This window comes from Heterodontus francisci, chromosome 7 (genome assembly GCF_036365525.1).
Source record: "Heterodontus francisci isolate sHetFra1 chromosome 7, sHetFra1.hap1, whole genome shotgun sequence".
NCBI classification, from domain to species: domain Eukaryota; kingdom Metazoa; phylum Chordata; class Chondrichthyes; order Heterodontiformes; family Heterodontidae; genus Heterodontus; species Heterodontus francisci.
Window position 1 is genome coordinate 136,575,801 of NC_090377.1, and position 21,139 is coordinate 136,596,939.

The 21,139-nt window shown below is 47.7% G+C and overlaps 1 protein-coding gene across 7 annotated transcripts in view; it reads left to right on the plus strand.

Moving 5' to 3' along the window:
• Positions 1-21,139, plus strand: part of trpm2 (transient receptor potential cation channel, subfamily M, member 2) — a 347,573-nt gene that overhangs the window by 134,528 nt on the left and 191,906 nt on the right. For all 7 annotated transcript variants that reach the window (XM_068036234.1, XM_068036230.1, XM_068036236.1 and 4 more), the window contains exons 10-11: positions 12,270-12,372; positions 15,269-15,390. In XM_068036234.1, coding sequence (XP_067892335.1) covers positions 12,270-12,372; positions 15,269-15,390 — 225 coding nt within the window. The remainder of the gene's footprint in view (positions 1-12,269; positions 12,373-15,268; positions 15,391-21,139) is intronic.

Genomic DNA, 21,139 nt, shown 5'->3' on the forward strand with positions numbered 1-21,139 from the left:
GAGCAAGGCATAGAGGGATATGGAATTAATGCAGGCAGGTGGGATTAGTATAAATAGGCATTATGGTCGGCATGGTTGCGGTGGGCCGAAGGGCCTGTTTCTATGCTGTATGACTCTAAGTTTGAGGCAATATCTGAAGAGTTGTTGTTACGGTTCTTCAAGCTCACTGGAGAGTCCTTGATTGTAGGTATATCTTGCTGTTTTCTGGGGACCAGTATTCTTCTTAAACCTTGTTCGCTGTAGGAGACGTTTCTCTCTTGGGGTTCATGTGTCTACAGTGGATTCAGAGGCTGGTGAGAAAGAGATGGGAGCAGGCAGACAGAAAGGAGGTTTTCTTCAGTCCAGGAGCATTTTACTTTCTGCAGGCTCTCAGCTCAAACTGTACAATTCATAAACCCCCAGGTTGTCAAGCAGGTTAGTCTTGTGATTAACTGGTCTGACCACATCTTGGCTCTGTGTATTGTATCATCTTAGCAGGAAATGGAATGCGCTTCCCTGCCTTCAATGTCTGTTCGTATGTAAAATGTTTTTTATCCAGCCAAGGTCTGGCAGTCTTTGTAACAGGCCTCCCCTGCCCTGATCTGGTCACTGTAAGTTTAGTTTGTGGTTGCTGTACAATTATGACTGTCAGTGGGAATGTTGTGTTTGGGTTGTGTCTTTGAATGTGTTCAGCTGGCAATGGGATTGCTCGGCACTTCTCGAACGTGAGAGCTATTCCTATGCAATGTCGTGCCGTTGGACATTTGGACCTGGTATGACTGTGTTTCTGGACTAGTACTGACAACTTCTGTTTGATTCCATCAGTCAGGTGTTGAACACAAACTTTTTGTCCAGTACTGAGACTGGGCAGTTCTTTGCCTGCATGATGGTCATGAGTGTCTTTCATTTTTTCTTGTCATAGAGAGATACAGCACTGAAACAGGCCCTTTGGCCCACCAAGTCTGTGCCAACCATCAACCACCATTTGTACTAATCCTACATTAATCCCATATTCCCTATCACATCCCCACCATTCTCGTATCTACACTAGGGGCAATTTACAATGGCCAACTTACCTATCAACCTGCAAGTCTTTGGCTGTGGGAGGAAACCAGAGCACCCAGCAGAAACCCACGCAGTCACAGGGAGGACTTCCAAACTCCGCACAGGCAGTACCCAGAACCGAACCCAGGTCGCTGGAGCTGTGAGGCTGTGGTGCTAACTGTGCCATCTGTCAAGCTATTCTTCCCTCAGCTCTGGAAGTATCGATATCTGATGACAGGGTGTAGGTTTGTATGCAGTAGCCTGCCAAACAACAACTCTGCTGGAGACGGGATTGTTGTACCAAGCAGTATCACTCGGAAGTGCAACATAGCAATTGTGTTTGGTCTGTCGGTATTTCGTAATCAATGATTTCACAGCCCGGCCCAGATGCTCAGCAATGCCATTAGAGTGAGGATAATGTGGTGACAAAGTGGTATTGTGAACTCCCCATTTGTCGCATATGGTCTTAAATGGTTTTCCTGTGTACTGGTTCTGTTGTTAGAGACATGTATGGAAACGCTGAATCCTGAAGACTGGGTTAAAGTTTCTCAATCAAGGATGCCGTAATTTGTTTGGGCATTCGAAAGGCTCTTGGACATGAATGCAATTGGCTTTCCTTTCTGAAGAATGCACACTCCAATGTTCTTTTGAGATGCATTAACTTCCGACGTGGTCTCTGCTGCTGGGTCACAGAATTGGAGTGTTGATGATCCCACAGTCAGTGATTTTTCTTTTGAGGTCATTACATATGCACTGATGATCTTCGTGCCACACAAATGGAACTTTTTTCAGGCCATCTCAAAGAGACGAAGGTTTTTGAGTGAAATTTGGAATAGATGGTGATAAGAAGTTGAATAAGCCTAGGCAACGTTGCAGATCTAGCTTGTCTTTCGAGTTTGGCATTGCAGTGCTGTCTTCCGGCTTGGGTCATGATAGATCCCTGCATCTGAGTAAATGGACCTGAAGAAATTCATCTGCTTCATGTTGATGTTGCACTTGTGCCTGTTAAAAACAAGTCTCTTTCGGCATGCTGCTTCCATGAGGAGATGTGGGTTATAGTCATGCTTCTGCTTCATTCTACCAACAACAACACTGGCATCTGCTATACAGATGGGACCTTGCCTGTGATGCAGTCCATATGTTCCTGGAAGAGGTTCTGACTTATGGACAGCCCGAATGGTATCTTCCAAATGGAGTGAAAAATGTAGTTAGTTCTTGAGATGACTTTGCCAAATTAACTGATCAGCACCTGATTTTGGCATCCAGTCTGGAAAATAATTTCACATTCACCAACTTAGGGTTTAATTCCTCTAGGGATGGGATCTTTTGTGGGCATCGCTTCAGTGCCGCATTTAGACACCTTGGGTCAAGAAAGACTCGAATGAATCCATCTTCTTTACCACCCATGTAATGGAACTATACCAATCGGTATGATGCCATCTTTCTCAATCACATCCAGTTCAATCTTTAATTTGGCTTGAACATGAATGCCGCACTTGGGTGGAGATTCAGTCGAAGGGATGGCGTTGGCGCGTACATGCAAAACTGCATCACCCTTAACACTACCAATCCTGTCAATCCTAAATGTATAGAGTGAGGTTAGGGCGGCACAGTGGCGCAGTGGTTAGCACCGCAGCCTCACAGCTCCAGTGACCCGGGTTCAATTCTGGGTACTGCCTGTGTGGAGTTTGCAAGTTCTCCCTGTGTCTGCGTGGGTTTCCCCCGGGTGCTCCGGTTTCCTCCCACAGCCAAAGACTTGCAGGTTGATAGGTTAATTGGCCATTATAAATTGCCCCTAGTATAGGTAGGTGGGAGGGAAATACAGGGACAGGTGGGGATGTGGTAGGAATATGGAATTAGTGTAGGGTTAGTGTAAGTGGGTGGTTGATGGTCGGCACAGACTCGGTGGGCCGAAGGGCCTGTTTCAGTGCTGTATCTCTAAACTAAACTAAACTTAAGTCAGCCACAGAGCTAATTGACTTGTCTTTGTGATGTGGAGGCTTAGCATTCGTGTCGATGCTGTGGATTGTCACCAATATGAGGTCTTTACATGCTGGTAGACCTGCAATTGATGGAGCTGTGGTATCCACGATGTAAAAGATTTGAGGTGACCAGGATGAGTTGCTATATCTGCACTCGAGAGTAATGGAATTGCTCAACCATCGGATGGCATGAGCTTGGCGGTGGTTGGTTGAGCCATAGTTTTCCATTTCTCTGGATACATGTTCTTCAGGATAACAGAGCGATAGAATATTGGCGCTCGCTCCTCTGTCAGTCTTGGTCTAGAGTGTGTGTTTGCCAGGTTATTGTGCACAAATAATCTGGATGGTAGCAAAGGCTTCTGAAGGTCGATACACCCTGTGAACTTGACAGCATGAAATATCTGCTCACTTTGTGTGCTAGTGTCTTGGTCATGCTCACCTTCCAACCTTTCGGTCTGGCTGGTCATCTCGTGTATTTTTTGCCTTTGAAGTTTGGATTGTTCCCTCTGTTAAGATGCTGTACTTGTTGTGCACCCAACTGTGGCTTGTCTTGTTGTGCCTTAGGTTTCTTGCATTGGTGCTTCCAGTGCAGTCTGTTGCCACAGGCTTTGCAACTCTCATGGAAAGCTGAACAATTTCTTGTAGAATGTATTGAGGCCGCACCGGCAACGTGGCTGGCCAGGTTGGCTGTGCCGGCAAAAGTGCTAATAAGGGGGCAGAGTAAGGGGCAGACCTTATAGGACTGAGATGAGGAGGAATTTCTTCACTCAGAGGGTGGTGAATCTTTGGAATTTCCTGCCCAGAGGGCTGTAGAGGCTCAGTCATTGAGTATGCTTAAGATTGAGACCAATAGATTTCTACATATTAAAAACATCAAGGGTTATGGGGATAGTGCAGTGTTAAAGTAGAAGATCAGTCATGATCTTCTTGAATGGCAGAGTGGGCTTGAAGGTGGGCTGAATGGTCTACTCCTGCTCCTATTTCTTATGTTCTAATAGTAGAAAAAGTGCACAGGGCTTGTAGGCTCCGCCTGCCTATAAGGATGGCTTCAAATTTAGGACTGCTTTTAAGCAAGGCATCTAAACTCTGTAGCCTTTGGGTTGGTCAAGGAGGTCTCTTTGAAATGTTTTAATGAGGGCAGAGGCTATCACAAGCTCCATAATCCTGTCAGCTAACTCAGCCTCAGAAAAATCGCCCCTTATCTCCACAGCGGCTCATGAATTGGTTTAATGTCTCCATTGGCTGCTGCTGGAACAACAGCAACTCGAGACTGTGTATTCTGATGTTGAGGTTGACTGTCAACTGGTCTTCCAAGGTGGACCTTATTTTACTCGGGTCCTTTTAAGTCATCCTCCAAAAGACCAATGTATTTAGCCTGTGTTGACCTTCATTCCCAATCTTACGTTTAGTAGCTTGTCTATGTGGCTCAGCAACGGCCATGTCAAGAAAACACAGCTCTATTCGCTGTTGTGATAGTTTAAATTCAGTGAGGAGGTCTGCTGCCTTCCAGTTTAGGGCTGGAAACTTTGTTGTCATTTTATTTTGGCAGTATTAGTGGCAAGAATAAAAAAAAATTATCTTGCCCAGCTTCTCAGTGCTTGAAATCTGTGGTCACTGTCCTGCAATTCTTCCAGTGGCCACACCCAATTGCCGGAGTAGAGATCGGTGGTGCTGTTGCTGCATTCCCATGTTTCTGAAAGGCCCCACCCATGAAGCAGCATTTCGCTGTGAAAATGGCCCTGACGCCCTTGAGAGATAAAAGAAAATGGCGATGAAGGTCTTCTGGCCTTCTCTAATATCTGGAGGCTGCCATGCATGGATGTTTCTGCCTGGCCATGTTGTGATCAATCAATCACTCACCCCTGCACCCCTACCGAACCCCCGATCCGGTGGTGTGACAGCGATAATGGTGCTCCCGCCCGATGGACTTCTGCTCACTTCAAACCTCTCGGAGTAAGCTTTTGACTGTTTGTTTCCTGTGGAAACTGTTATCGCAGCTCGTCTCAGACTCATGATCTCCTAATGCAAAGCTGTAGAATCGAGACTCGACACCTGCCAATTGACGTGCGGTGCGATGTCCCCATGATGCAGACTTGCTGTGTGTTCACGCCAACAATATCGCAGTCACTTACACAGACATCGATGCTGTTGCAATGATCACAGAGGAAACTGATGAGCTTTCAAACATTTACGCCTGAGCTTCTGGAGCGAGTGGATAGGTTCAGCTTCATAGGAGCTGCTGAAACTTGAAGTCAGATCTTCAACAGCCACCAGCTGCCACCATATTGTGTTTTCTTGTTTAACACAAACATCAATCACACAGACAGGATTGGTGAATCTAAAAGGTGGGTTCTTTTATTGAAGATACTAACTTACAGACAGCAATACTGTAGTAGTACCAGATGACTGGAGGGTGGCAAATGTTATTCCCTTGTTCAAGAAAGGGAATAGGGATAACCCTGGGAATTATAGACCAGTCAGTTGGTAGTGGGCAAATTATTGGAGAGGATTCTGAGAGACAGGATTTATGATTATTTGGAAAAGCATGGTTTGATTAGAGACAGTCAGCATGGCTTTGTGAGGGGCAGGTCATGCCCCACAAGACTTATTGAATTCTTTGAAGATGTGACAAAACACATTGATGAAGGAAGAGCAGTGGATGTGGTGCATATGGATTTTAGCAAGGCGTTTGATAAGGTTCCCCATGGTAGGCTCATTCAGAAAGTAAGGAGGCATGGGATACAGGGAAATTTGGCTGTCTGGATACAAAATTGGCTGGCCCATAGAAGACAGAGGGTGATAGTATATGGAAAGTATTCAGCATGGAGCTCAGTGACCAGTGGTGTTCCGCAAGGATCTGTTCTGGGACCTCTGCTCTTTGTGATTTTTATAAATGACTTGGATGAGGAAGTGGAAGGCTGGGTTCTCAAGTTTGCCGATGACACAAAGGTTGCTGGAGTTGTGGATAGTGTGGAAGGCTGTTGTAGGTTGCAATGGGACATTGACAGGATGCAGAGCTGGGCTGAGAAGTGGCAGATGGAGTTCAACCTGGAAAAGTGTGAAGTGATTCATTTTGGAAGGTCGAATTTGAATGCAGAATACAGGCTTAAAGACAGGATTCTTGGTAGTGTGGAGGAACAGAGGAATCTTGGGGTCCACGTCCATAGATCGCTCAAAGTTGCCACCCAAGTTGATAGGGTTGTTAAGAAGGCGTATGGTGTGTTGGCTTTCATTAACAGGGGGATTGAGTTTAAGAGCCGTGAGGTTATGCTGCAGCTCTATAAAGCCCTGGTTAGACCACACTTGGAATATTGTGTTCAGTTCTGGTCGCCTCATTATAGGAAGGATGTGGAAGCTTTAGAGAGGGTGCAGAGGAGATTTACCAGGATGCTGCCTGGACTGGAGGGCGTTTCTTACGAAGAAAGGTTGAGGGAGCTGGGGCTTTTCTCATTGGAGCGAAGAAGGATGAGAGGTGACTTGATAGAGGGGTACAAGATGATGAGAGGCATAGATAGAGTGGATAGCCAGAGACTTTTTCCCAGGACGGAAAGGGCTATCACCAGGGGGCATAATTTTAAGGTGATTGGAGGAAGGTTTCGGGGAGATGTCAGAGGTAGGTTCTTTACACAGAGAGTGGTGGGTGCGTGGAATGCGCTGCCAGCGGTGGTAGTAGAAGCAGATACATTAGGGGCATTTAAGCGACTCTTGGATAGGTACATGAATGATAGTAGAATGAAGGGTATGTAGGTAGTTTGATCTTAGAGTAGGTCAAAGGTTCGGCACAACATCGTGGGCTGAAGGTTCTAAGTACTGGGAAGGTAGGGTAACACGTCTGATCTTTGGAGCTAATTCCAACAACTACCTAGAGATCTCATGGTCTGTATATCATATCCTGTCTGGTGGTGGACAGCCATTTTAGATATGTCCCTTAATGTAATACCACAACAGCTTTTAAACAGGAAAGGGGTATAGCAGTTGCAAAACATGGAAGATTGTTGGATGTGTAGGAATATCCAATTTCATCAGGTAAAGCTCATTTTACGTTTGAGTCTCCATTGGGCATGTGAAAATGTGATGTGGACCCACATGATGCAATTTCACCTCGAGTTTTTAAATTATGGGATTTGGAGGAGTTGGGAGGATTGAATTCAAGAGGAAAAGATTAGAAATGGTGTTTCTTTTTATTCATTCATGGGATGTTTACGTTGCTAAAAGGGCAGCATGTATTACCCATCCCTAATTGAGGTACAACCGAATGGCTTGTTTGGCCATTTCTGAGGACAGTTAATAATGAACCAAATTGCTTTGGGTTGGAGTCACACGTAGGGCGGACCAGGTAAGGATGGCAGATTTCTTTCCCTAATGGACATGAGTTTTTACGACAATGCGATGGTGTCATGGTCACCATCACTGATACTAGGAATGGAATTTTTACTACAGGGTCGAGAACCTGATGTCTGAACACTTCTGGGTCCCGACTCCGCACCGTGTCAGCGTCAGCGATGCAAAGCAACGCTATTTTTAAACTCAAAGTAGTTCATTGGCCCAGGGACGAGTCCAGCGGCCAATTAGAGGTGCTGGAATTATCATGGAAGCGGGAATAGATCACTGAGACAATTTTAAAAGGCAAGTGACAGTCATGACTGGACCTCCTGTTGCCTTTAATAAAGCAGCACCAGGGAGATCGGAGGGTCTGTGCAGGTATGGGCATGTGTCCTCGGGTAGCACCCCGTTTCTCCGATGCCTCTCCAGAAGTGCGCATTGATGCAGTCTCACAGAGGAGAGAACTGTTCATCCCGGCCTCAGAAAGCTGAAATTCACCTGGTGAGACCGTGGATGGTGGTGGCCAAGGAAGTCAGCAGCTGGGGACCCACGGGAAGGACCTGGGTCCAGTTTAGATAAAGGTTTATTGACCACCTGCAGTCTGTTAAGGTGAGTGGTCAGTGGCACCCAGTTCATTGGACACAAACTCTCTAAGGTCCAGAGAGCTGACAAAGAACAAAGAACAGCACAGGAACAGGCCATTCGGCCCTCCAAGCCTGCGCCGATCTTGATGCCTGCCTAAACTAAAACCTTCTGCACTTCTGGGGACTGTATCCCTCTATTCTCATCCTATTCATGTATTTGTCAAGATGCCTCTTAAACGTGGCTATCGTACCTGCTTCCACCACCTCCCCCGGCAGCAAGTTCCAGGCACTCACCACCCTCTGTTTAAAGAACTTGCCTCGCACATCCCCTCTAAACTTTGCCCCTCGCACCTTAAACCTATATCCCCGAGTAACTGATTCTTCCACCCTGGGAAAAAGCTTCTGACTATCCACTCTGTCCATGCCACTCATAACTTTGTAAACCTCTATCATGTCGCCCCTCCACCTCCGTCGTTCCAGTGAAAACAATCCGAGTTTATCCAACCTCTCCTCATAGCTAATGCCCTCCAGACCAGGCAACATCCTGGTAAACTTCTTCTGTACCCTCTCCAAAGCCTCCACGTCCTTCTGGTAGTGTGGCGACCAGAATTGCATGCAATATTCTAAGTGTAGCCTAACTAAAGTTCTGTACAGCTGCAGCATGACTTGCCTATTTTTATACTCTATGCCCCGACCGATGAAGGCAAGCATGCCGTATGCCTTCTTGACTACTTTATCCACCTGCGTTGCCACTTTCAGTGACCTGTGGACCTGTACACCCAGATCTTTCTGCCTGTCAATACTCCTAAGGGTTCTGCCATTTACTGTTTACCTCCCACCTGCATTAGACCTTCCAAAATGCATTACCTCACATTTGTCCGAATTAAACTCCATCTGCCATTTCACCGCCCAAGTCTCCAACCTCACAGAATGTCTATAATTCTCCCTCATATTATCAGGGTAAGTGAACGGTCACTACCCTGAGACACAGCCATCCTCACATATGGGGCGACATTCAGATGGGGACATCCTGAGGTGGGGGATCAGCCCATGTGTGTGTCATGCTGGAAGAGATGCGGAAGGGCAGCCTATTGATGTATCATTCTCCTCTCATCCTGCAGGAGAACAGAGCCCATAATGTACAGGAGATGGCCAGAATGGGAGATGGAATGGCCCAACTCCACACTCTGACAGGCAGCGTTGGGGATTGCCAGGGTGCTCTCAAGGCATTCAGTGGGGGATGGTGAGATGGGAGATTGTGAGCAGCAAGGTCATTGGATAGCTCTTTAAAGCTGGAGGGCATGGAGGAGACTCCTGCCCAATGTGAACAATGGATCTAAGACCAGTGTCATCTGAGGAGATGGTTGTGCTGGGCACCTGTTGAGTAGGATGAGTCCTTATTTCCATTTTCTTGTGTTTTCCCACAAGGCCGGTTGCAGGGGGAGAGCAAAGTGAACCTGCCAAATGGGCACTGCCATTGTCTGTGGGGGTGGAGGGGGGGGGGGGGCGGTGAAGGTGGGTAAGTCCACGGAACCTACACCGTCACATCATACCTCAATACCTTCCACCAGTGCAGACACACTCACCTCAGTTGGGCCACAGATTAGTGTAGAAAGGGGGAGCCTCACATCACATGTGAGCAGGAAGAGGAGGGTGAGACAGAGTCAGCTGTGGGCAGTCCGCATCGGAGGACGGAGGACAGACCCAGTGATACTTCACTGGGTGAAGATGCTGGGCCTCGGGTGTCACAAACTAGGAGATCCTTCCTCGACAACCAGAGGCAGATGAGATCCTGTTGGTTTGGAGTTCCCTGAGGCCTTGAGGAGCCAGGGTCAGGCAATGAATGAATCCATGCAGCACATGTGCTCTGTTATGACCCAGGGATTCGATCACATGAGCTCCTCCATTGAGAGATTGGGCAAACTCTTGGAGAGCCATATGCAGCAGCACTCTGAGTGGGTGCATGGCAAAATGCTGATGTGCACAGATTCTTTCTGTAGCATTGACTGCTCAGTGTCACTGATGGCGCAAAGGTGCTCAGAGTGGATGCCAGCTGTGTCCCAGTCGATGGCCGCATGCAGCATCCAAGGGCATCAGGAAAGGGCTGAGACAGTGGAAGTGGCAGACGAAGAAGAGGCTACCCCTTAGGGGGCACTGGGGTTACACTTCGGCCCCTTGACCCCTCCAGCCCAGGAGCCATCTGTGACAGAGGCAGCCCCTGGAATGGTGCAGGCATAGCAGCCTCCACCTCATCCTCTGCCGCAGGGGAGCATTTTGTAGAAGTGTTAGGGAGAGGAAGGTGCCACACCATTGAATTCACCTGGCTGCTATTGGCCACATCTGTCTGTTATTTCGCTTGCATCACAATATAACCTCTTTATGTCATCACTCTGATACTTGTGTTGTTGACGTCTCATCTCAGAAGAGGGATGTAGCATTGTGGGGAAGGTGATGGGGATGTGGGGCCCTGGGAATGTTATGTGCCCATGCCTTATTGTGTTGGACAATGGTGGGTAGAGGAACCCTCCATCAGTATGCTCATGGCCAATGGGACATCGCAGTTAAGGGTCACAGTGGCCAATGGGCTGTTCAGTGCAGGTCCATGTTAGGAGATGACTCTGATTGTATCACCTCTCTCCATCCAAATCTCGGTTTTGAATGGGTGTCAGGAGCCACCTCTTTAGGGGATAACCCTTATACCCCAGCAGCCACCCAAGGAGCCTGGTTGTGGGCCTGTAGAGGTGCGGCACTTGGACTCTGTCTGGATAAAAGAATCATGACAGCTGCCTGGGAATGAAGCACAGTCCTGCAAGATTCACCTCCTGTAGTCACAGACCAGCTGGACATTCAATGAGTGGTAGTCCATTGTGTTAAGGAATCTGACTGTTTGGTGTGTTGGTGCCTTCATGGCTATGTGGGTGCAATCAATGACCCCCTGGACCTGAAGGAACCCATTGATGGGGGCAAAGCTCTAAGCTGGCCCCTGCACTGGCCCATCTGTGTCAAAGTGGATGTAATCCCCCACCCTCTGGAATCCGTGACCTGCCTGATGATGTGATGAGCTGCTGACTGCAAGATGCCACCTAGGTCCGCAACTGATCCCTGGAAAGGTTTGGTTGTATAGAAATGCAGGGTGATGGAGACCTTGACGGCTGCAGGTAGGGGACTGCCAAGGGGGCCAGGAGGCCTCAGGTCATTGTGGATCAGAGCACACAGGACCGAGACCATCTGCCTGGATAGGCGCAGCCTCCTACAGTGCTGGTGCTCTGTCATTGGCAGGTAGCTGACTCTTGGGATGTGCAGTCGATGTCTTGGGTAGCACCTTCCTCCCCTCCTCTGACCTACTGCTGTCCAGGAGGTTGCATCTGCTGCAGCTGACCCTCGCTGCACTGTCCAATGTCAGAGCAATCCAATTAAAAGCTGCCATGTCGCCTTCAAACCTGACAAATAATTCTGACAAGTACTCTCACCAAACTCTGTCACAGAGGGAACTGAGAAAGCAACAGCTAGCACTGAGACTTTATTCATTTTGGGCCTCTTGCCTTTTAACTTGCCCAATGAAGTCTGCTCAATTTCACCTCTCTTTTAGTGGTAACTTTCCCGAACCCCAAGAAACCAGTTCAGGACCTGTTAACTTCAAATTGCAGTGGAAATCTCTTTGAACTTGCCTGATTTGGATGTTATAATCAGTTACTCGCCTGTCCAGAGGAGGAGTGGGGAGAGGGTTGCTGATGTGCAGCCAAATCCACCACTGCTCAAATCAGAAGTGGGCGCTTTGGAGGCGGGTTCGGGTCAGGTTTCCATTCTTTGTAATTTTATCCTACTCCCTGCAACCCACAGCTCTCTCCTGCCTGTCAAAGGGGGTTAACCCCCGCCCCCGCCCCCCCCCCCCTGCTGAGTTTGGAGGTAACAAAGGCACATGGATGAGGGTTTCAGCAGCAGATGAGCTAAAGCAGGGACAGAGATGGGCAATATTACAGAGGTGAAAATAGTCAGTCTCGCTGAAGGGGATGATATGGGTTTGAAAGCTCAGCTCATGGTCAACTAAGACAGCAAGGCTAGAAAATGAGTATCATAGTGAATGGGAGAACGTTGATGAGAAACTTCAATGATTCAGATGGGCAGTACACAGATCATTAAAAAAACACACACAGGCTTTGTTCAAATAATCACTCCTCATTTGCCTCATCTCTTTTACCCTTTGAATCTTGCTGGTGTCCTGTACTGTGAGCCTTGCTCCCTTCGCCTGGATTTCCCATTAAGCTGCCAATGTTTGGGCATCTGTATATGTGTTACTGATGTACTTATTTATCCTCTGCTGAGTGAGTTAACTGCTGTATTGTTTTTTGCACCTCAGATTCAGGACATAGTCAGGATGCAGGAGCTGCTGACTGTCTTTCGAACGGACAAGTCAAGGAATGATGAGTTGGATGTTGCTATTCTGCAGGCCTTACTCAAAGGTAGGTCAAGTTGGGTGTAAATAGGGCTGGAATGTAGGAATGATGGGGGATTGGATGGTCCAGTGGGTTAATGCTGGGTCTCAACCTCTGGGACCTGGGTTCAGATACAACCCTGAGTGACATAACATGACAGACTACATGGATTTTCGCAAGGCTTTTGACAAGGTTCCACATGGTAGCCTGGTCAGAAAAGTAAGAACCCATGGGATCCAAGGGGAAGTTGGATCCAAAATTGGCTCAGTGGTAGGAGGCAAAGAATAATGGTCACCAGATGTTTTTGTGCCTGGAAGCCTGTTTCCAGTCGGGGTTCTGCAGGGCTCAGTACTAGGTTCCTTGCTTTTTGTTGTAATTCTGACTTGGGTCACCAAAGTGGAAAGTTTCCCATTCCTGGTACAAGCATTCCACAGGTTGAGGAGCACACAAAACTCATGAATATGTCGTAAAAACAAAAAGTGCAGGTCTGGCAGCATCTGTGGAGAGAGAAGCAAAGTGAAGGGGAGGGGGGTAGGGGAGAGAACAAAGGAGAAAGTGTTTGATAGGGCAGAGGGCAGGAGAGATTAAATAACAATATTGTTCTGAGACAAAGGCAAATAGTGTGTTAATGCTCGTGGTAAAAGACAAAGCATTTGTCCAGAGAGACTGTTAATAGTAGAATAATGAGCAGCTCTGACTACATGAAAAACAGGCACATGGTTAAAAAATAAAATATTTTTTTAAATAAAGGCCAGTCATGCTCTGAAGTTATTGAACTCAATGTTCAGTTTGCAAGGCTGTCGCGTGCCTAATCGAAAGATTAGGTGCTGCTCCTTGAGCTTGCGGTTGATTTCCCTATGTCATTTTGACAATTTCCAGTTTCCTGGCCCCAACCGCTTCCTCTTCACTATGTACATCCAATCTCTCTACACCTCCATCCCTCACCAGGATGGTTTGATGGCTGTCCACTTCTTCCTTGAACAGAGGCCCAACCAGCCCCCATCCACCACCACCCTCCTCTGCCTGGCTGAACTGGTTCTCACATTGAACAACTTCTTCTTCACTCCCACTCACTTCCTTCAAGTAAAAGGTGTTGCTATGGGTACCTGCATGGGTCCTAGTTATGCCTGTCTTTTTGTGGGATATGTTGAACATTCCTTGTTCCTGTCCTACTCCAGCCCCCTCCCCCAACTCTTTTTCCGATACATTGATGACTGTATTGGTGCCGTTTCCTGCTCCCGCCCTGAACTGGATAACTTTATCAACTCTACTTCCAATTTCCACCCTTCTCTCACAATTACATGGTCCATCTCCGACACTTCCCTTCCCTTCCTCGACTTCTCTGTCTCCATCTCTGGGGATAGGCTGTCTACTAATATTCATTATAAGCCCACCGACTCCCACAGCTACCTCGACTACACTTCTTCACACCCTGCCTCCTATAAGGACTCTATTCCATTCTCCCAGTTTCTCTGTCTCCAATGCATCTGCTCTGATGATGCTACCTTCCCCACAACAGCGCTTCTGATATGTCTGCCTTTTTCCTCAACCAAGGATTCCCCCGCACTGTGGTTGACAGGGGCCTCAACTGTGTCCGGCCATTTCCCGCACCCCTACCTTCATCCCTTTCCCTCTATCCCAGAACCTCAACAGGGTTCCCCTTGTCCTCACTTTCCACCCCACCAGCCTCCACATCCAGAGGATCATCCTCCGCCATTTCCACCACCTCCAGGATGATGCCACCACCAAACGCATCTTCCCCTTCCCTCCCCTGTCAGCATTCCAAAGGCATTGTTCCCTCTGTGACACCCTGGTTCACTCCTCCATTACCCCCGACACCTCGTCCCTTTCCCATGGTACCTTCCCATGCAATCACAGCAGGTATAATACCTGGCATTTTACTTCCTCTCTCCTCACTATCCAAGACCCCAAACACTCCTTTCAGGTGAAGCAGTGATTTACTTGTACTTCTTTCAATTTAGTATGCTGTATTCGTTGCTCACAATGTGGTCTCCTCAACATTGGGGAGGCCAAACGCAGATTGGGTGACCACTTTGCTAAACACCTCCGCTCAGTCCGAAAGCATGACCCCCAGCTTCCGGTTGCTTGCCCGTTCAACACTTCCCCCCTGCTCTCATGCCAACATTTCTGTTTTTGACCTGCTGCAATGTTCCTGTGAACATCAACGCAAGCTCGAGGAGCAGAACCTGATCTTTTGATTAGGCACTCTACAGCCTTGTGGACTGAACATTGAGTTCAATAACTTCAGAGCATGACTGGCCTTTTTTAATATTTTATTTTTTAACCATGTGCCTGTTTTTCATGTAGTCAGAGCTGCTCATTATTCTGTCATTAACGCCCTCTCTGGACTAATGCTTTGTGTTTCACCACAAGCATTAACACACTCTTTGCCTTTGTCCCAGGGCAGCTTTGTTATTTAATCTCTCCTGCCCCTTTGTTCTCTCCCCCACCCCCCTCCCCTTCACTTGTTTAAAACCTAATTCTTTTCTAACCTTTACCAGTTCTGATGAAAGGTCACAGACCTGAAACGTTAACTTTGCTTCTCTCTCCACAGATGCTTCCAGACCCGCTGAGTAATTCCAGCACTTCTTGTTTTTATTTCAGATTTGCAGCATCTGCAGTATTTTGCTTTTATTTACATGAATATGTAGTCTCTATTTGATGTTGCCTTTGAAAAGCTGCAAATTGTGGGATGAAAGAAGGACTGGGGTACGAAGGGAAAGTATGTGAAAATACAGCTGAGTTCAAAAAGTTTGTTATGTTCAGTGAACATTCAGACTCAAAAATGGAAGGATTTTGTTCGAAGATTGAACCTGTGCTTTCTTTGAAGAATGTGGGCTGCTTGTGATACGTCAGTCACAAGCATTTAAAAGAAATATTTTCCTTTTCTATTATGGTCCAGCCTCCAGTTCCCATGGGCACCAAGGGCAGGAGAATCTGGATCATCAGCTCCAGCTGGCAGTCGCCTGGAACAGGGTGGACATTGCCAAAAGCAACATTTTTACTGATGACAATCAATGGAAGGTGAGTGCTGGCAGGTTTGGGCATAGTGTTTGCAATTAATTATACAAAGAACAGTACAGCACAGGAACAGGCCATTCGGCCCTCCAAGCCTGTGCCGATCTTGATGCCTGCCTAAACTAACACCTTCTGCACTTCTGGGGCCCATATCCCTCTATTCCCTTCCTATTCATATATTTGTCAAGATGTCTCTTAAACATCGCTATCGTATCTGCTTCCACCACCTCACCTGGCAGCAAGTTCCAGGCACTCACCACCCTCTGTGTAAAAAAACTTGCCTCGCACATCCCCTCTAAACTTTGCCCCTCGCACCTTAAACCTATGTCCCCTAGTAACTGACTCTTCCACCCTGGGAAAAAGCTTCTGACTATCCAGTCTGTCCATGCCACTCATAACTTTGTAAACCTCTATCATGTCGCCCCTCCACCTCTGTCGTTCCAGTGAAAACAATCTGAGTTTTTCCAACCTCTCCTCATAGCTAATGCCCTCCAGACCAGGCAACATCCTGGTAAACCTTCTCTGTACCCTCTCCAAAGCCTCCACGTCCTTCTGGTAGTGTGGCGACCAGAATTGCACACAATAAATGGATGAGTTTCCCTCTTTTTCCCAGGTTTCCCACCTCAAGATGCAAAACCAATAGAACCATAGAATTACAGAATGGTACAGCACAGAAGGAGGCCATTCGGCCCGCCATGTCTCTGCCAGCTTTCTGCAGCAGCAACTCACCTAGCCCCACTCCCCTGCCTTTTCCCTGTAGCCCTGCAAATATTTTCTCTTCAGATAATTATCTAATTCTCTTTCGAAGGCCTTGATTGAACTTGCCTCCACCGCACTCTCAGGCAGTGCATTCCACATCATAACTGCGTAAAAAGGTTTTTCCTCGTGTCACTGTTGCCTCTTTTACCAATCACCTTAAATCCGTGTCCTCTGGTTCTTGATCCTTCTGCCAATGGGAACAGTTTCTTCCTATCTACTCTGTCCAGATACCTCTTGATTTTGAACACCTTTAACAAATCTCCTCTTAATCTTCTCTTCTCCAAGGAGAACAGCCCCAGTTTCTCCAATCTGTCCATGTAACTGGAGCTCCTCATACCTGGAACCATTCTCATGAATCTTTCCACTCTCTCTCCAAAGCCTTCCTTTGTGTGGTGCCCAGAACTGGACACAATACTCCAGTTGAGGCCAAACCAGTGTTTTATACAGGTTTATCATAACTCCTTTGCTTTTATACGCTTTGCCTCTCTTTATAAAAGCCAGCATCCCATTTGCTTTAATAACTGCTGTCTCAACCTGCCCTCCCACCTTTAACGATTGGTGCAGAGATACTCCAGGTCCCTCTGCTTCTAGACCCCCTTTAGAATTAATAACAATTAATAATTAAATTAGCATTTCAAAAGAGTAAGAAAAGCCTCTTGGCTTCAGCTGACTTGGAGCTGCGGCATTATCTGATGTGTCAAACCTTGTTTGATAGCAATCTTGTGAGCATGATAGCTCTTTATGCGAATGCAAGATGTTGTTATTACTGTCAACCAAATTTCCTTGGCAACAGAAGTTAATTTCTTAGCAAGATTAGAAACAGCAGCTTAGAGGAGGATTTTCCCACGGTCTTTGGAGACCAAATGTTCTCAAGCCCGGACTTACCAGCAGCGTGATTGACATTGCAATATTCCCGGAGGCAGCCCGCATATTGACTGCTTCTGTGCTCTCTGTCCTATTGGGCGTTGCTGCCGGCTCAATCAGAGGGCAGACATCTTTGAGCCTCAGCGGCCCCACCAGGAGAGGTGGGCACTGCTGAGGCAGGGCAGAGACCACAAGGGCACCTCAAAATAGAGGCGCCCTCAGAGGTATCAAATTGAATAAATAATACATTGGGGCATGTTTGGGACCATAGGGGAAGCCTTTCCTTCTTGCGGTCCCACCAGTTGGCAGTGGAGCCTCCGACTTCGATGGTCCCCCAGTCTGCCATGGGGAGGCCACCTACATTGAGTTAGTGGCCATATGGTGGGCGGTCTCTCGATTGCTGGCAGAATGCTGGCGAACCAGAAAAATCACCTGTAATTGGGACCTTTAAATTGGCTGTTTGCCTGCGTGGAGTGGGCAGCTGGTCCGCATCCCAGTCCCCTGACCCTGGGCTGTTATCCCAGCTCGCCTGCCACCAGCCCCATCTCTATAGGGCCAGGAAAAGAGGATGGTGAGTGAGCAGAAGAGTGGGATTAGACTGGGTGGGAGATTAAAGAGGACGGTCAGTGAGCAGAAGAGTGGGATTAGACTGTGTGGGAGATTAAAGAGGACGGTGAGTGAGCAGAAGAGTGGGATTAGACTGTGTGGGAGATTAAAGAGGACGGTGAGTGAGCAGAAGAGTGGGATTAGACTGTGTGGGAGATTAAAGATGATGGTGAGTGGGATTAGACTGCGTGGGAGACTAAAGAGGGCGGTGAGTTAGCAGAAGAGTGGGATTAGACTGTTGGAGATTAAAGAGGGCGGTGAGTGAGCAGAAGAGTGGGATTAGACTGTGTTGGAGTTTAAAGAGGACGGTGAGTGAGCAGAAGCACTTCTCATACTTTTAATATCTCACTGTCCAATCCCAATCTACCTGGACACTTGCTTCCAGGAGGCAGTCACACCTCTTAGGCTAGGTACTTTAGATTTGGTCTGTGGTCTGGGGTAGGAAGCCATGACTATGAATGAGGCAGCTAGGGGGATCCAGATGGTAGCAACGGAGGAGTCACAGCCCTTGCACTTGTCCAACAGGTTTGAGGTTCTTGCAGCCTGTGTGAACGAGAGCAGGGGCTGCAAGGAGAATGCACAAACTGACCACGGTACCATGGTACAGGGGGGCATTCAAAAGGCTTATTAGTAGTACTGGGGCTTGGTAGTAGTGGGGTTTATTGATTGTAAATTAACAAAGAATAAATTAACAAAGAAAAATCAATTAATTAACACATAATAAAGATGGCAGTGCAGGTGACGTGTTGTTGCTGCTGTATGGGTGAGTTGGTAGACACCTGTCTGATCCAAGGCAAACACGTCTGCAGTAAGTGTCTGCAGCTCGAGGAGCCTTGGCTCAGAATCAGTGAGCTGGAGGCCGAGCGACAGACACTGCGATACGTCAGGGAGAGGGAATGTTACCTGGACACTTTGTTCCGGAAGGCAGTCGCACCCCATAGGATAGAGTCTTCTGATTTGGTCAGTGGTAATTTGATTTGGCAACAGGATTAAGGAAAATCCCAAGGTTTTTTATACATATATAAAGAGCAAGAGGGTAACCAGGGAAAGAGTTGGCCCACTCAAGGACAGAGATGGGAATCTATGTGTGGAGCCAGAGGAAATGGGCAAGGTGCTAAATGAGTACTTTGCATCAGTATTCACCAAAGAGAAGGACTTGGTGGATGATGAGCCGAGGGAAGGGAGTGCAGATAGTCTCAGTCACCTCATTATCAAAAAGGAGGAGGTGTGGGTGGCTTGCAAAGCATTAAGGTAGATAAGTCCCCAGGGCCTGATGGGATCTACCCCAGAATACTGAGGGAGGGAAGGCAAGAAATTGCTGGGGCCTTGACAGAAACCTTTGCATCCTCATTGGCTACAGGTGAGGTCCCAGAGGACTGGAGAATAGCCAATGTTGTTCCTTTGTTTAAGAAGGGTAGCAAGGATAATCCAGGAAATTATAGGCCGGTGAGCCTTACGTCAGTGGTAGGGAAATTATTAGAGAGGATTCTTCGGGACAGGATTTACTCCCAATTGGAAACAAACGAATTTATTAGTGAGAGGCAGCATGGTTTTGTGAAGGGGAGGTCGTGTCTCACTAACTTGATTGAGTTTTTTGAGGAAGTGACAAAGATAATTGATGAAGGAAGAGCAGTGGATGTTATCTGTATCGACTTCAGTAAAGCCTTTGACAAGGTCCCTCATGGCAGACTGGTACAAAAGGTGAAGTCACACGGGATCAGAGGTGAGCTGGCAAGATGGATACAGAACTGGCTCAGTCATAGAAGACAGAGGGTAGCAGTGGAAGGATGCTTTTCTGAATGGAGGGATGTGACTAGTGGTGTTCCGCAGGGATCAGTGCTGGGACCTTTGCTGTTTGTAGTATACATAAATGATTTGGCGGAAAATGTAGCTGGTCTGATTAGTAAGTTTGCGGACGACACAAAGGTTGGTGGAGTTGCGGATAGTGATGAGGGTTGTCAGAGGATATAGCAGGATATAGATCGGTTGGAGACTTGGGTGGAGAAATGGCAGATGGAGTTTAATCCGGACAAATGTGAGGTAATGCATTTTGGAAGGTCTAATATGGGTGGGAAGTATTAACAGGACCTGAACTGGTTTCTTGGGGTTCGGGAAAGTTACCATGAAAAGAGAGGTGAGATTGAGCAGACGTCATTGGGCAAGTTAAAAGGCAAGAGGCCCAAAATGTATAAAGTCTCAGTGCTAGCTGTTGCTTTCTCAGTTCCCTCTGTGACAGAGTTTGGTGAGAGTACTTGTCAGAATTATTTGTCAGGTTTGAAGGAGTTCACAAAGACCACATCAGGATGGGTGGCGACATGGCAGCTTTTAATTGGATTGCTCTGACATTGGACAGTGCAGCGAGGGTCAGCTGCAGCAGATGCAACCTCCTGGGCAGCAGTAGGTCAGAGGAGGGGAGGAAGGTGCTACCCAAAATATTGACTGCACATCCCAAGAGTCAGCTACCTGCCAATGACAGAGCACCAGCACTGTAGGAGGCTGCGCCTATCCAGGCAGATGGTCTCGGTCCTGTGTGCTCTGATCCACAATGACCTGAGGCCTCCTGGCCCCCTTGGCAGTCCCCTACCTGCAGCCGTCAAGGTCTCCATCACCCTGCATTTCTATACAACCAAACCTTTCCAGGGATCAGTTGCGGACCTAGGTGGCATCTTGCAGTCAGCAGCTCATCACATCATCAGGCAGGTCACGGATTCCAGAGGGTGGGGGATTACATCCACTTTGACACAGATGCGCCAGTGCAGGGGCCAGCTTAGCGCTTTGCCCCCATCAATGGGTTCCTTCAGGTCCAGGGGGTCATTGATTGCACCCACATAGCCATGAAGGCACCAACACACCAAACAGTCAGATTCCTTAACACAATGGACTCATTGAATGTCCAGCTGGTCTGTGACTACAGGAGGTGAATCTTGCAGGACTGTGCTTCATTCCCAGGCAGCTGTCATGATTCTTTTATCCAGACAGAGTCCAAGTGCCGCACCTCTACAGGCCCACAACCAGGCTCCTTGGGTGGCTGCTGGGGTATAAGGGTTATCCCCTAAAGAGGTGGCTCCTGACACCCATTCAAAACCGAGATTTGGATGGAGAGAGGTGATACAATCCGAGTCATCTCCTAACATGGACCTGCACTGAACAGCCCATTGGCCACTGTGACCCTTAACTGCGATGTCCCATTGGCCATGAGCATACTGATGGAGGGTTCCTCTACCCACCATTGTCCAACACAATAAGGCATGGGCACATAACATTCCCAGGGCCCCACATCTCCATCACCTTCCCCACAATGCTACATCCCTCTTCTGAGATGAGACGTCAACAACACAAGTATCAGAGTGATGACATAAAGAGGTTATATTGTGATGCAAGCGAAATAACAGACAGATGTGGCCAATAGCAGCCAGGTGAATTCAATGGTGTGGCACCTTCCTCTCCCTAACACTTCTACAAAATGCTCCCCTGCGGCAGAGGATGAGGTGGAGGCTGCTATGCCTGCACCATTCCAGGGGCTGCC